The 16,679-nt window shown below is 27.2% G+C and overlaps 1 protein-coding gene across 2 annotated transcripts in view; it reads left to right on the top strand.

The window, feature by feature from the left end:
- Positions 1–2,300, top strand: part of LOC100205467 (uncharacterized) — a 48,949-nt gene extending 46,649 nt beyond the window's left edge. For both annotated transcript variants that reach the window (XM_065791439.1, XM_065791440.1), the window contains one exon: positions 892–2,300. In XM_065791439.1, the coding sequence (XP_065647511.1) occupies positions 892–2,051 (1,160 nt within the window). In that variant the 3' untranslated portion in view covers positions 2,052–2,300. The remainder of the gene's footprint in view (positions 1–891) is intronic.
- The last annotated feature ends 14,379 nt before the right edge of the window (positions 2,301–16,679 follow it).

The following is a 16,679-nucleotide window of genomic DNA, read 5'->3' as shown; positions in this document are numbered from 1 at the left end:
AAAAAAGAAAAAAGAAAAAGTTGAGGCTGCAAAATTAAAAAAATTGAAGCTACTTGAGGTAAAAGAAAAGAGATTAAAACTGCAACAGGATAGAGAAATAAAAAAGCAATCGATCATTTTGTTATTAAAAAGCAATCAATGATTTTGTTATTAAAAAGTGAACAATTTTTTATCAAATTTTGTTAATACTTTTTGACGTATTTCTTGAGTTTTGATTGTTGAAATTTCTTTGAATCAATATACAATTTTATAGTTACAGTTTTACAAATAATTTAGATTTAAGCTTCTAAAAAAAATGAATAGCTTCTCGTTAACCCATCTTTCCGAAGTTGTAGTATAATTTATTAAGTGTACAAGTAAACTACTTTTAACATTACTTCCTCTATTTTCACAAAGTTACCTGTGGCACTCTAACCAAAACAGCCTCACACCTTAACACTACATCCATAATATTTTATAGTCAGTTATACACACTGTTTAATCATAAATTTCGACAAACAATCTTATCTTGAAACCAAAGATTTAAAACTTCGATAGGTCGGTCCGCGTTTGCTGTCATTGACGATCCATTTTTTATAAAGCTCATTTTAGCATTTTTATAATTCTTATGATTTTTATCAAAGCATTTTAACCAAAATACTTTTAAATTATCTAATAGTGCAAAAATAAACAAAAAAAAATGGTTAAATAAAAAATATCATTTTTCAAAAAAGTTAATGCCTTTCGAATAATTATGAACGGTAGTGTATATATATATATATATATATATATATATATATATATATATATATATATATATATATATATATATATATATATATATATATATATATATATATATATATATAATCATAATGTTTTTTTCTTCGCTTAATTTTCGATTTTCTTTAGGTAGTTTGAATAAAGCGCTAATAGAAAGAAATGATCAACATGGTTTTGAATTCTCACTTTGTAACAAGTCGATTTTTAACGATTTTTACAAAGCCGGTTACATTACATTGTTTAATGGAGATGGCAAGTTTATATTTGATTGTTTATCACAATTTAATAGTTCATGGAATACGCACCCAATTTGGATAAGAGAAAGCAATTTAAAATCTTTTCCAAAATGCGCTTCTTCTTACAGTAATTATTTAATGAAAATATTTGCAGAGACATTTGAAGATATTCCAAAAGTTTCGTTTTCTGCTTACACAGAGGACTTAAAAGCAGATATCAATAATTTGCAAGCTATAGATGAAGAGATTGTTGAAATGATTCAATTCTATAAATCAAATAAAAGGATTGATCGCACAATACTTGTCATTTTTAGTAATCAGGGTTTCGTTGATTCTCATTTCTTACAAACGACTCAAGGAAAACTTGAGCATATATTGCCGTTTTTCTCAATTACTCTTCCACCTTTTTTCAAACATGACTATCCAACAATGTTTTTTGCATTAAAAAATAATGCTAATATTTTAACAACCCATTTTGATATTTATTTGACACTTCAACATTTGCTTTTATACCCTTTTCTTCCAAAGAAATCAATTGGTCAAAGTTTGTTCACAAGTATTAATTCTACATTTAGAACATGCACTACTTCTGGAATTGAAGAACAATTTTGTTCGTGCTTGGAGACGGAGTTTCCGCATAAAACAAATCTGATTTTAATTAAAGCAGCATTGGCTGTTGTCAGTTATGTAAATAGCCAATTGCAAAATATAAAGATGGTCAGTTCACTATGTGCCACTCTCAGCCTAAATGCGATTTTGTTTGGAATTAGAAAAACCGTTAATCATAAGGTTTTAAGCTATAATCGTACAAAACAACAACGCTGTGATTTATGCGAAACTTTTCAGAAATTCAATGCAACTATATACTATGAAGTTGGTCTCAGAGTTATACCTGGAGAAGCAGAGTTTGAGGCCAATGTCAGTATTTTTCCTGATGGTTTTATTGCAGTGGATCCAGATGTAAAACGAATAGATCTAAATAGGGACTTGCCAACATGCATCATGGACGAGTTTCCCCAACTTCGAACATATTGTTATTGCTTATTTTCATAAATTTTTACAAATTAGGTAATGAGTTTTTATGCTACAATTTCGTTCCTTGTGCATTTCTCATATTTAATGAGGAAGGAAATTTTGGAATCCAAAGTCCTCGATGAATCAGTAGAATTTTTTCGAATATCCAAACAATAGTTCTTGTATCCATGACTCATTCGTAATTGAGATTAGTAACTTTTTATGTAATTTCTAGACGCCAAACTTTTGTATGTTCATGATTGTCGTATGAGGATGCTTTGTCAATAATTGCGCTGTTCAAATCTTGGGAAACAAAATACTTCCAAAAGAAATCACAACCCGCCTAAATGCAGGAGAAATCATTTTTTTATAAAATTCTAATCTCTTAAATTATATATATATATATAATATATATTATATATATATATATGTATATATATATATATGTATATATATATATATATATATATATATATATATATATATATATATATATATATATATATATATTATATATATATATGTATATATATATATGTATATATACATATATATATATATATATATATATATATATATTATATATATATATATATATATATATATATATATATATATATATATGTATATATTAGGGCGTCCCAAAAAACAATATTTTTGAAAATAATCTGCTTCCACCCACTAAATGTGTTCTATCTAATACAAAAACACTAGGTTTAAAATTTTAAACGTTATAAACCGTGTATGTTCTGTACAAATCGTGAAATTGCCCAATTTTGACTTGTTGTAGGTTGAAAAACGATGAATATATTTTTTTTATTAATATAGTTTATAAAACAAAACATTGTAAAGCTTTAGCGTTCAAAAATTTATCTCAAATTTTTTTTTTTTTTTGTTATTGTTAGGTTTAAAAAACCATTTTAGGCCGATATCGAATTTTTTTTTTTTTAATTATATTTTTATATATTATTTTTAATTAGTTATATAAGTCTACTGTATAAAATAAAAAATTGTTTCGAATATTTATTTAAAAAATTCACAATTAAAAAATCACAAATTCAATAATTTAACGGCTCTTCATATGGAAAATTCAATAGTTTAAAAGCTGGAAATATGGAAAATTCAATAATTTAAAGGCTGATCATATGGAAAAAAAATCATCAAGAAGGCCTAACCGAGTACCTCATTTATAAAGGATGAATTTCAGCTCGTGTTCATACGGAAAAAAATCTCGCGTTTTTTGCCAATTTTAAAATTAAAACTAAAAATGGAAGTTGAATAAATATTAGTTCAGTTTGCTACAAGTAATCTGATAACTTTTTTTTCTTACTTTATGCATATTAAAAAGTTTGATAATATTGCGTGTTTTATAAAATAAAAATCATTCAAATTATAATCAACTCACGAAAAAAAAGTTTTCGCTTAAAAAAGTTGAATACAAATGTTAAAATACGTGTTTAAACCGCTAAAACTTTGCCTAATTAAACTTCGTAACAAAGCGCCAGTCTAACCAGACTAATTTTCAGCATATGTTCATATCAAAGAGGTGATTTGAGAACAAAATAAAAAATACGTCATTTTTCAAGAAACAATTTTGTAGTAAACATCCACAACATATGTAAGCAATAAAACCACTGATTTAGGACACCCCTCCCTCCTACTACGCACCTGTATTTGTGATCGACTGAAATAGGAAATATCGGTTATTATATATAGGTATTAATAATATAAAAATAACTAAAAGTATACTCCCACGAAATATCTTTGTTCACTTTCTATTTAAACTATTTAAATCAAATTTTTTTGTTCAAACAAAACGCTATCAGTGCAAGGATTCAAAATATGCCCGCTGCAATGGTTTGATTATTTGCGGTTTTAAATAGATTTTAAAAAACGGATCGATACGCGCTGTTTACTAATTAAAAAATTATTAACTAAGTAATTTGTGAATTTGAAATTTCATTTAGAAATGGCAAAATATTTAGTGGAAACTGTCAAAAATAACTATTTTTTTAAACTTAAATAAAAATTTAAAATCATACTTAATTTTTGTTTTTTGATACCAAATTTATAAAAAGTATCCAAAAAAGTAACAAAATTTTAGTATCGCTTCAAATTGAAATTTGTTTGAAACCGATTCTGAAACAGAACTTTGGTCGATCACTAGCCTGTAAGGTTTAACTACTACCCTTCTACGTCTAGGGGTATAGGGTTGTTAAAAGGGTGTTGATTTTCAAATATTTTTCAAAATCAACGCCCCTTTCTTTCTCCGACGCATAGTTTTTCAAAACATAAAATACAAAAAAAATTTTATCTAACACGACATTTCGCGACGTTAGAATTATCTTGTTTTATCTCCACATTTTTAAGTTTTGAGATAAAACGATTTAAAAAATAAAAACTTTAGACGATGGCATAAAAAAGTTTTTTTTATAACTTATGTTTTCTCTGCAACTTTTTTATTTACAACTTAAATTTCAATACAGTAGAAAAACATTATTCTGAACACAACACGCTCAATAACTCAATTTTTTCAAAAAGTGGAGATAAAACAAGATAATACTAACGTCGCGATTTCTCTGTTACATAACATAATACTTATCTTCTAAAATTCGTGAAATTCAATGCTTTGTTTAAAAACATATCCCGTTTTAGATGAACAGAGAACAAGAAGTCAAATCGCTTAAGTACTCGTTGTCACTCGCTATTAACCCTTCCTCCTATGCATTTGTGCATTTTTTTATTAATTTTTTTTTTTTTATGTTTTGGTTTTTAATACGATTTTTAATAAATTTCTTGGTTTGAATTTAATTAATAAATGTCCAGATTAGAATTGATAGTATTTTTGCCGGATTCACGAAACGGTAATTTATGCTCCTATATTTAAAATATAGCTGTTTGTTATTAAATCGGGCAAAAATACTACAACAAAATAAAATCCAATGAAAATATAAACGTTGTTTAAGAACATTACAAACCTATAGCTAAAGAAAAAGCTATATATTCAAACAATCATTAGAGATAATCTAAAAACTTTATGTTTATACCTTCAAAAGAATTATACAAAAAAAAGCTTTACTTTAGTTGTTAAAAACATATCCAGTCAACTTTTAATTCACATCGATTACAGATTTTTAAGCTTAAAATTTCATTTTAAACTTTTCCCTTTTCAACGCAAAAGCAACATTTTGATTTACCGCAAGAATAATTAAACTATTATGACTATTCCACGATTTTAAACCGTTTTCGGCTTCGTTCTAAATCCAGCTACTCTATTTTTACCTTAAAATGTTGACAGGTATCCGGATACCCGCATGGTGCTTACTGAGCGTGTAGCATTATCAAATGACGGGTAACCGTCCTTTGATATATTTAAAGTATCATTTCATTCATTTTTAAAGTTTCGAATCATTAAATTTTTAAATTCTTAAATGTAATTTAACAATATTAACTTGAAATGTGACAAATATTTTTGATGCTGACCGTGTAGTTGATTGACGACTTGAATTTTTGGCACCCAAAATGAATGTGTTAGTATTTATATAATACGAACGGGTATCCGGTTCGAACTCCTACTCTGGGCAAGTTTTGCAACATCGGTTAGAAAGGAGGCGTAAACTTCCAATTAAATGCTTTTCCACGTGCTCTGTGATAAGACCGTAAGGACTTTTGAGACACCTAAACCAAAAATTAAAAAATACATTTTCTTCCTGTCATGAATTTTTGCAAGATCTCACCTAGGCGAGATGAATGTTTTTACGTATGAACCCAAAGTTGACACTATGATTTTTATAAGAAAGAAGTGATCTTTGTTGTTTTTTTATGATGATTTATAACCATATTAACAGTCTCTTATTCATTTTGTTTATTTTTTTTTTCAAAAATTATTCGGTCAAATAGTGGGCGATAACAACTTATATATATATGTTTTACGTGTTTCTGATTAAAATCTCTCGATCTTTGTCTCTGCTAAAACTTGATTTCTTATTTTTTTGAAAAAAAATAATTTCATGAGTTTAAAAAATCAATATTATGTTACGTGACATAGATTAGTTGAATTAACTAACAACCTTTTTGTTTTTAATGTTTAAAAAAATTGATGAGTTAAAAGCATACAACTGCGTACAAGGGGGAGGGGTCTATATAATTTAGCTAATCTTGCCAATCTTAAACCATGTTTGTTACAAACAGTTGTGCACGCGTAGTTTTTTTAACAACCTGTAAACTTTCTACATTGCGTCAGTTTCCTTATTATTTTAAAAAGTTTTGACTTAAGGTTGTCATATATATTTTCAGTTAGCAGTCGTATTTGTGTTATGCAAATAAAAAAGAATTGTAATAAAGATAAATGCAGTTATGGATGATTTACCTGCTAAGGCATTTATTAACTGTATTATATGTAGTCATTATCCTTACTACTTACATCACTATAATTTGTAGATTCTAGGTAGTAAAAATAATAATTATATTCAGTATAGATAATAAACGCCTCAGTATAAATACAATAATAAATATAAAATTATCACAATCATTATAATACTTTTATAATTTATGTTAAATTAACTTATGTTATTTAATAATATTTTTATATTAGTTTATATTTATAAGCTAATATAAAAATAAATAATATGCATAAAATAAATGCAATAAATTTGTACACGTTTAGTTTGTTAAGGAATCGATAAAAGATATATAAAAAATATATATATAGTTTTTCTTAACTATGCCAAAACATGTATATTTTTATATATAGTTTAAAATAAAAAGTGTATATTCTTGTACATAATTTAAAATAAAATGTGTATATTCTTGTACATAATTTAAAATAAAACATATATATTCTTGTATTTAATTTAAAATAAAAATATATTTAAAACAAGATAATTTTATCTTGCTATGTTGCTATAAAAAAACGTGAAGTGCCATTTGAAATAATAATCCATCCCAGCTAACACATAACGTTCAAGTACGTTTGACGAACGTTGTGAACGCTCTATGAACGTTCATAGAACGTTCATGAGCGTTTGCATAGTTCGCTGTACGTTTTGTGTTAGCTGGGATGGCAACTCTTCCTAATGTAAAAGATCATACTTGGGATGGATCGTATCGATCGACGAGAACTTATAAGTTTTAGCTCTTAAAAAGTAAATATTTGTGTTAATCTTACTTTAATTTTAAATTTGTCATAAATTATTGTCTGATTCATCTACGACATTATAAACATTACCCAACATCTTTTTTTGTTATGGAAAGGTTTGGATGATTATTTTTTATCGTAAACGAGGAATAAAACAATAATTATTAATGAAACCCATCTGGCGTACCTTTGACCAGACTAGGACGTTGTAGCTTTGACCAGCAAAAACTGTTTCCTCTATTATTTGCAAACTTTAAGAGATCAAATTTGTGAAACTTGTTATCGAGTTTATCAGGCGGCTGTGCTTTATTGCTCTTGAATGCAATATTGTTTCTAGTATTATGGAAATGAAATAATTCCATTGAATTGTAATGCAATTCACTATTTATTTTTGAACCACTACTTCACTTGGAATAATCAATTTTGTTAATTTTGTTACTTGGACAGCTGTATCAATATCATAAATAAGTTCATTTTATTACTTAATTTTTGCACAGCTATAGTTGTGCAGAAATTAAGTAATACTTTTAAATTCCCTATAGCTACCGATAGGGAATTAATAGAATAAAAAATATGTAATCAGTTCTGTTAACACATTTTAGTTTTAAAATGCCAAAAATCAAGTTTGGTGTTTTTTGCAAGAAGATTTCCAAAACGGATATGCTTAGTGCAGTAAATTTTTTGCTTGAACAAAAACAGAGTTTAAATGAAGCTGCAAGACATTGCAGCATTAAGAAAACAATTTTGATATATCAGTTAAAGTTTAAAAAATCTGGAAGTTGCGAATATTCATACAAGACCAAAAAATATTCTTAACAAAAGAAGAATTAATTTTGGTAAACCGCGTGGCAGATGCTGCAATTATGCATTATGAACTTACATCAAAGCAAATCATATCATTTGCATATGAGTATGCTTTAGTAAGTCATAAAAAAATTGAAGTTTTATGGATGAAAAATAATTGTGCTGATGTATAATGGTAAATAATAAATGATAAATAATAAATCACGGGTGTACCCTCCATGTTATTTCCCGGTCGCCCAACGGGTGACTGAAATAATTTTTATTACTTATTAGAGTCATCCATTATGATAATTAGTTGTCTGGTATAATAATTTTTTTTGGTATTTTTTCTCGGGAGAAAATACTAAAAAAAAACTTAAATGCCTGATTAATAAAATACGTCTAATAAAAAACGGTTTAAATAAAAGTGAGTTAATAATAAAAAGTAAAATGTTATAACCTGTTAAAAAATATTGTTAAGTAACTTTAGTTACGAAAAGATATTGGTAAAGAGATAACTATAAATAAAACTTTTAAAGATTGTCATTTTTGTCTTACTCGAAATCTTATTTTGTATATCTCTTTTCTTTTTGTCAATCTTAACAAAGGTTTCATTACATGAAGCATAAAAGTTGAAAGCCATAACCGCAAAGAAACGCTTTATAAAAAGAAAAGTATTTTATTGTTCATTCTCAATCTTCAATCAAATTTAATTTAGTTGAATGTTTAAAACATTATGTTTTTAATGGTTTAAACATTTTTCGAGAGATGTCATAATTTTATATACTATTTGGTATTCGGACTATTCGGCTACTTTTTTACTATTTGGTATTTGGCCGAATATTGTAGTTCCTTGAAACTAGTTTTTAAAAACGCGCATCAATAAAAAAGGCTGCTGTATAATTGACATTTCACCCAAAGTAAATCCAAAGTTAATGTTGTAGTAAAGGTATCATAATAAGTTTAGAGTTCTATTTTTATTTATTTGTATCTTCATGCTATATTTTTCTATTCAATGTTTTTATCGGTAGATATTGTTGGCTTAGCATAAGAACAGACACAAATAGTCATTATAGACCAATCCAAAGTAGCGTCCGTTATTGACCAAATTTTTGCGTACAGAAGTACTACTCAAGCGCTGAATTGGCAGTGGCAGGATGTGAACCTGTATCGTACAACAGTCCGGGTTTCAACTTTTTGTTTGACGCTCTAACCAACTGAGCTATCCAGCCACAAATATATCTATCAATAGCAACTTCTCAAATTACTTCAGACGTGCAAAGTATACCTGAGCTGGTTGTTTTTGTAATCATTTTGAATGGTTTGAAGAGTATGATTTTTATACATAACTACACTAAAACAATTTGATGTAACAGACAATAAATAATGCGTAATGTGACACGCCCTAGTCACAAATAAAACATAAACGCACACAGCCTAGTTAACGCATCCACTTCGATGAAGCAGATTGGAACTTTCAAAATTAACTAAGTATGCTTCGGCCAAACGCCTAGCCGAATATTCGGTATTCAATAAAATCACTATTCGTGACACAGATCAGATTTTTATTTTGTTAACTTTGTTTGACAAAGTTAAAATTAAAATTTGCTAATATAAAGTAAGGAAGGAGGCGTGAACTTCCTTTTCAAATGCTCTTTCTCGGTGCTCTGTGATAAGACTGAAAGGACTTTACGGGGCACCTAAAATAAAATTAAAAAAAAACAAACAAAAAAAGCAACAAAAAAAAGAGATTCAATGTTATTAATGATTCAACTGCCCATTCACGTGAATTAAAATGCAACTATAACGTTAAAAAAATTAGACATTAGCATTTGGAATTAAAAGAAAATGCAATTTTTAAACTCGTTTGAAATTGAGAAGAAACGTGCAAACATCAATGCAACATCAACGTTTAAAAAAACAGTAAAGTTGCACTTAGAAATTTTAAATCGCGTGTAGGCTTCTTTTTATTACGTTTTGTAAAATTATAGAAAGCATCGTAGTGTACTCATTATTAAACAATACTATAAATGCTTTTTAAAGGTTTCTTTTAAATAATCACAAAAATGGTAAACCTGCCAGTTTATCATCAACAATGTCTAATTTTTTAAGGGAAATGGCTCCTTTAAGTTTACCATCAATATCATTTATGGTTTCACCTGAAATACTATGACCTCACCACAAAGCCAACTTAAGAAAAACAACTATTACAAAAAAGCGTAAAGAAAAATTATGTATTTTAACTGATACGCCTGAAATTAAAGTTGTTCTAGATTCAAAATCTAATAACCAACAATATAAAAAGTCCTCTTCAAGAAAAAGAAAAAAAAATTGCAAAACAGATTATTTTTAGTCAGTCTGACAAGTTCTTAAATAATGAAAGATCTGATAAAATTGATTTTTGAGTAAATATTCTGATATATTTGATAGATATCTTTTCATACTTGTTAATGAATGAAAAATTTTTTCTGGAAATTTTTTAACTCTCAAGCTGGAAAGAAATACTCTAGACTTAGATTTTATGAATCAAGAAAACATGAAGATGGAAGAGAGTCTCAAAGCATTGATGTACAAAGAAAAATAATAAATGAATTAATGTTTTTAGAACATAAACCGACGAATAAAATTATATGATGGAAATTTGCTGAATGATAAATCAAACGAGAATGAGTTTTAATTGAACACGAGAGTGGGTAGCTCGTTTGAGCAGCGACCATGATAGTCTTGTAGAAAACTGAAAAGGATGCAGCTTTACTACGATTGGATAGTGATTAAGTGATATTGTGCAAGGTATGCTTTGCACTTCCTCAAGAAGTTGTTGCTCCCGTGTAGACGCTTTTGTATATGTCTTCAGTGTTCAGATAACTTGCAGGAATTGTTTAATTAATAACTATTGCAAATAAAAACTTGAGTGGACTGCTGTAGTTAACTGCAAAATTTTTGTAATGAGTATTAGTTTTACGTAGGACACAAACTCAATGAATGGTACAGTTTTTGTTTGGTACAAACTGGTACAGTTTTTGAATAATGTTTTTTTTAAGTTGATAGAGTTGTTAAATTTATACATTGAAAGTAGTTTGATAAACCGTTACCTCTTCACGATTAACCATAACTAAATTTAGGTTTTTTGAACTGTGTTCAAATTGATATCAACGTTTTATGAAAGAGTTTTGTTCACTTATCACTATGTATATAGTTCACCAAAGCAAAAAATTCCTACTGAGCATTTATGACACTTTTTTAGTTTCAATCTACATTTTGATTGAACTTCTAACAAGTTATCAAAAAGCATAGGCACTCTATGTTATTAAACGTTATTAACATCCGAGAGTCTTGGATGCAATGATATATAAAGAATAACTTATTATTCTTAATATATCATTGTTATTATTAATATATCATTGTTACTCCTAATATATCATTGCTTGGTTGTTAATATTTCGGTGATTTTTGAGGATAAATACTTTCGGCTCTTTCATGTGGCACATAGTAGAGCAGAAACATACATATTGCATTTCTTTGTCGGATTCCAAATAAGTGATGCCTATATAATAAGTGCTGCCTATTTAAAAGCGGGTCAAACAAAGGTTTTATACAATAATGTGAGTATTATGTTAATCATTACCAATTAATTAATGTGTTTAATTTAAAAAACATCTTATTAGTTCTATTAGCAATTTTTTGAATATCTTTTTTGTATTTTTCAATCAGTAGAAGTTATAACACCTATATTAGCCTAGATCTTTTTTTATTATTAATTTTTAATTTTTATTTAGGTGCCCCAAGAAGTCTTTACGGTCTTATCACAGAGCACCGCGGATGAGGTGGGGTTTGAACCTCGGATGCATTGTTTCTAAGGCAAGTGCGCTACCACTACGCCACGGCTGCTCACGGCTTTTTCTAAATTGTTATCTAGTCATCTAGTCGAATTCGTTTGTTATTATTGTAGTCGAGGTTTTTTTATATATTCTTATTTTATTGTTTTAAAAAAAATTATTTTATACTTTCTTATGTTAAGTTTTGTCTTTACATAATCTACATGATTCCACTTAGCTATTTTATTTATATCAAATTGTAATTCATTTCTTTTTTCATTTGAAATCAGCAAGAGTTTCACTAAAGTCAACTTTTGTTACGTGAAAAAGTGGAGAAGGAAGGAAGGAAGAAGGAAGGTCCTTTATGAATATAATAAGTAGAAGCGGTCCAAGCAATGATTCTTTATAACTCCACTGCTAATTTGGCACCAGTCTGATTGGCTTTTACCAAGCTCTAATTTTTGCTTTCTGTTACTTAAGGATAATTTTATTGATGTAGCAAATTTAATTTAAAACCTATATAGCAGAAAAGTCTCATATAATAAAAGACTTTTCAACAAATTTTCATTTTGGAGGATAAGATATAGGAATTTAAAGTATCCTTATTTTTTTTTTTAATCAATTTATCACGATTCTTTAATCTTATTAAAGAAAACACTGTCTGTAAAATTTCACATGCTTTTTTGTTATTGAGTTCAAAGTGAACTTCAAAGTCGTTGTTGAGTCCAAAGTGAGGTATAATTAACCTGATATTATTATCAATTAAAAATATCCTTACATTTTTATTATCTAAAGCATATGGATTAAATGGGGCATTTTGTATCACACAACGCTATAAAAGCATTTCCATTTTTGCAGCTCTGTGATATGCTATGAAAATGATAATGAAAGTTTAATGATATTTTTTAAAATATGGTTCAAGATTTTGAGTTTGTAGGGGAAGTTCATATACCTAGGGCCTCCTTGTACCTTGGGCCACCCCATTTTACTTAAAAACTATATAGTTCTAAGTTATGCTTCTCAGTCAGGTGATTAGTTATAAAAAATTTTATTTTTTAATCCTATTTTGATTGTCAGAGAGCGTTGCTACGGCAGTTTTTAATCGGAAAACGCTTTTTGATAGTCTTAAGTAAATTTTTGCCGCTGGTATCTTTAATTGTTTTACAATCTTAGAGGAAATGCTTTTCTATAAGTTTTGTATATTATATTTTTTGTTACTTAATTTAATAAGTTTTCTCTCAAGCAGTTTTTATTGCAGCTGTTTTGAGACATTTTACGCGTAGACATATTTTTCAATTTTTCAATTTCAAATGCTCAGAACTATTAGTCAATTTTGTAATTTATTTAAGTGTTACAATCAAGTAACACTAGATAATTTTGTTGAAAACTTAAATAGAAATATGAAAGATTAAATAAATTTTCATTAAAACTTATGCTTCTATTTTTATTATCCATTTATTATGGAGTTAAACCTAACTTTCAGAGAGTGACCCTAGGTACAATAGCTAATGGTACAATAAAAAAAAGATAGTTGTACCTAGAGCCACTGATTTTAAGACCCTATTATATGACGGAATTTTATGATTTAAGTCATTGTACCTAAATTAATACAAAGTAGTTAGTTTATAGGTGTGATCATATCAGTTTTATCATTTTTAGATTAGTCTGGGGCTTTGAATTTGGGCATTGAACAAATCCGGCCCATAGTAGACGAACTTTCTCTATTCGTCTAACTTTTTTTTTTTTTCCTTTGATATCACTTTATAAAAAAATAAACTTTTCAAATCTTTTAAATTCCTAATATTATATTTCTTAATACAATATCTTAAATAGAAATAGTTAAAAGTTTTAAAATCTATAAGTTAAAAGATATATTTTTGAGATTTTTTTATGTAATAATAATTCTTTTTGTTTATCTTTATGTTCAGTTATTATTCAAATTAAATTTCGGAATTTATTATTTCTTTTATTTTTATTTTATGTATGATGTTTAATTAAATATATACGGTTTTCTAGTAGATACACATTATTTGTGGATTATTAGGGGCTAAGCAATAAGTCAATCATATGCCTTGACCCTTTTTGTCCCGGCTATTTGTATATTTTACAAATACGAAAATTGCAGTTATTTTAATAAAAATAAACTTACAGATAAAAAAAAAGATGTAGTTGTAATAACAGCAAAAACAATTGTCACAAACATAATCTATGAGAATCAAACTTATTAAATTCTAATACGATAAGTTTAGTTCTTATAGATCATACTTGTGACAATTGTTTTTCCAATGACATTATTCTAATTTAAAACAATAATAGTTTAAAATTAGTTCATTCAGAAATATTGTTTAAGAAAATGTTGTATATATTCAAAAAAACAAATGAATGTTAAACCAGTCATTTTCTAAGATCCTTGAATTGAAGTACTATCTGTGAGTGCTATTATTTTTTTAGGCCTAAAAATCACCATGGTTGAAATGTAATGACCAACTCAATTATTTATTCAAACTAAATACTATGTTTGTATAAATCGTATCTGGTTTCCTTAGTAATAAATTATGATTTTGTTTGAAAAAACCTCGTACAAAGTCTTTTTTTGAAATCAAGTAAAACTAATTTTGTATCCATCATTTTGAAACCATAAAGTGATGTATCTATGTTTTTAATAAACTTTTTAAAATGTTATTCTCGTTAATCAGAAAGCACATTGTGATATACATTGACAAATAATTGACATGTATATCATTTTCAAAAGAAGCCATTTTAATACAACAATATATAGATTCATTTGGCCCATTTAAATTTATATAAGCTTCTCTCAAAGACTTTTTTTTTACTTTAGCGCTGTTATAACATTTTTTATACCATCTTTGTTCCAAAAACTTTCATTAATTTTTCCCTAAATATATATTTTTTCCAAAAAAAGATTTTTCGTTTAAAATGAACTCTTTATCTATTATGATGCAACTCGTAAACTTTAAATCTACTTTTCTATGTTGTATTTTAAGCAAAAAAAAATGACAGAAACAACTTTAAAACATATAAATTAACTACAACAAATAAATCCGGTACAAAGGCTCAAAAAATCCTTCACTTTGCCTTGGTGTCTCGCTCTGCATCAGGTTTTCTATTTACCTTTACTACTTTATTTTGATATACCACCGGCCTGATACATAAGTAGCACTTTAAAATCAACTACATAAGTAGGACTTTGAAATTAAAATTTTTTTTTTTTTAATTTATATGTTATATACATGCTTCTGTTTTTAGTGTAAACAATGACATTTAGTAGATCGTGCAAGAATTTCTCTCATTTCTTTTTTAAATATCCTGCAATTACAAAATAGAAGTCAACAGAAAAAAAATTACAAACTTCAGATAAAAAGTTTTTAAGTTTAAATAATGTGAAATTAAACCCGGAGATAAAGTTGTTTATTTATTTTATGGATTGCCCTTATTCTATAAAATACCATTATTTTTGACAATTCCACTACCAACAAAGCACTTGTGGCACTGTGGTTAAAGTGCTTGCTTCAGAATCAAGAGATCCGAGGTTCGACACAGGTAAGGAAAAAGGTGTGAACTTTCTAGTTTAAACTTTCTTTTAGAACGGTGCTCTGTGAAAACAGTGTAAGTAAAAAATACACGGATTAAAAACTACTGAAAAATGTCTTGATTTTACTTTTTATGTAATATGATAAACTTGTATGTAATAAAAAAATTCCAAAGCGTAAGAAAGTTGTGTAATCAAACTTAAATTAAAAATTTTAATTATTGAAGGAACGGCCAAAAAGTACCGCTACATAAATGTCTTGTGTCGCAGAACACATTTTAGGCTCTGTTTAGAGCCATCAATGAACACCCAATTTTAAAAGCCAAGAAAAAAAAGTTTTATAAAATTTCTATAAACTTATGGTCTATAGAATTTCTAATTATGGAACATATGGTCTATAGAAATTTTATAGAATTCTATAAAATTTCTATAGAATCTCTGTTAACTTCTATAGAAATTCCAATAGAACTTTTTTTTCTACTTTTTATTTTATAGAAAATAAAGTTTTATAGCAATTTCTATAGAAATTAATAGACATTCTATTAAAATTTTATAGAATTCTATAGAATTTCTAAAGACCATATGTTCCAAAAGTTTATAGAAATTCTATAGAACTTTTTTTCCTGGGAGGGTATTTTAGAGCTTATGGCAAAAAATAGTAATAAAAATATATGAACACAGCGTTCACAGAATACCTTTTTTTTTCTTTTTTTTTTTTTTTCTGTTTAACATAATAAAATAATTTTTACAATGCTCGTTTAAATATATATAAAATAAATTCAGTTACAAGAGTATACACTAGTATTACAATAATTTGAGAATAAATTGAGACTAGTATTACAATAATTTGAGCAGCCGTGGCGCAGTGGTTAGAGTTCTGGCTCAGAACCCAGAGATCCGAGGTTCGATGCCAGCTCTAGCCATATAAGCGACATTGGTAAGGAAGGAGGCGTGAACTTCTTGTTAAATGCTCTCCCGCGGTGCTCTGTGATAAGATCTTAAGGACTTAAAAAATAAAAAATAAAAAAAAAATAAGATAAGGTTAAAGCAGTTAGGAACTTAAAGAAGATAAGGATAACATTACGTTATCGCAATCTTTTTATAGAGTCCCTTTTTAAAAGAATAATAAATCGTTGATTTATATAATAAATAAGAAGAGTAATAAATCGTTTTAATAAATCGTAAATATACAGCGTTAATATCGAGTATAATATAAATACAAAACTTATAATAAATATACTAAAGAGATCGTATTAAGAAGTATATAAACACGTATAATATATACACGTATAGTCAAACAAACAAAAAATTAATTTTTAATAATATAATATTGTTGTTATAAAAAAAAGATTTTCGATTTTAAAAGAATAGAAAATTTTAGT

Source organism: Hydra vulgaris, chromosome 02 (assembly GCF_038396675.1).
Source record: "Hydra vulgaris chromosome 02, alternate assembly HydraT2T_AEP".
In the NCBI taxonomy this organism is placed as follows: Eukaryota; Metazoa; Cnidaria; class Hydrozoa; order Anthoathecata; family Hydridae; genus Hydra; species Hydra vulgaris.
The sequence above is the reverse complement of the archived record's forward strand: the minus strand, read 5'-3'. Positions and strand labels throughout refer to the sequence as shown.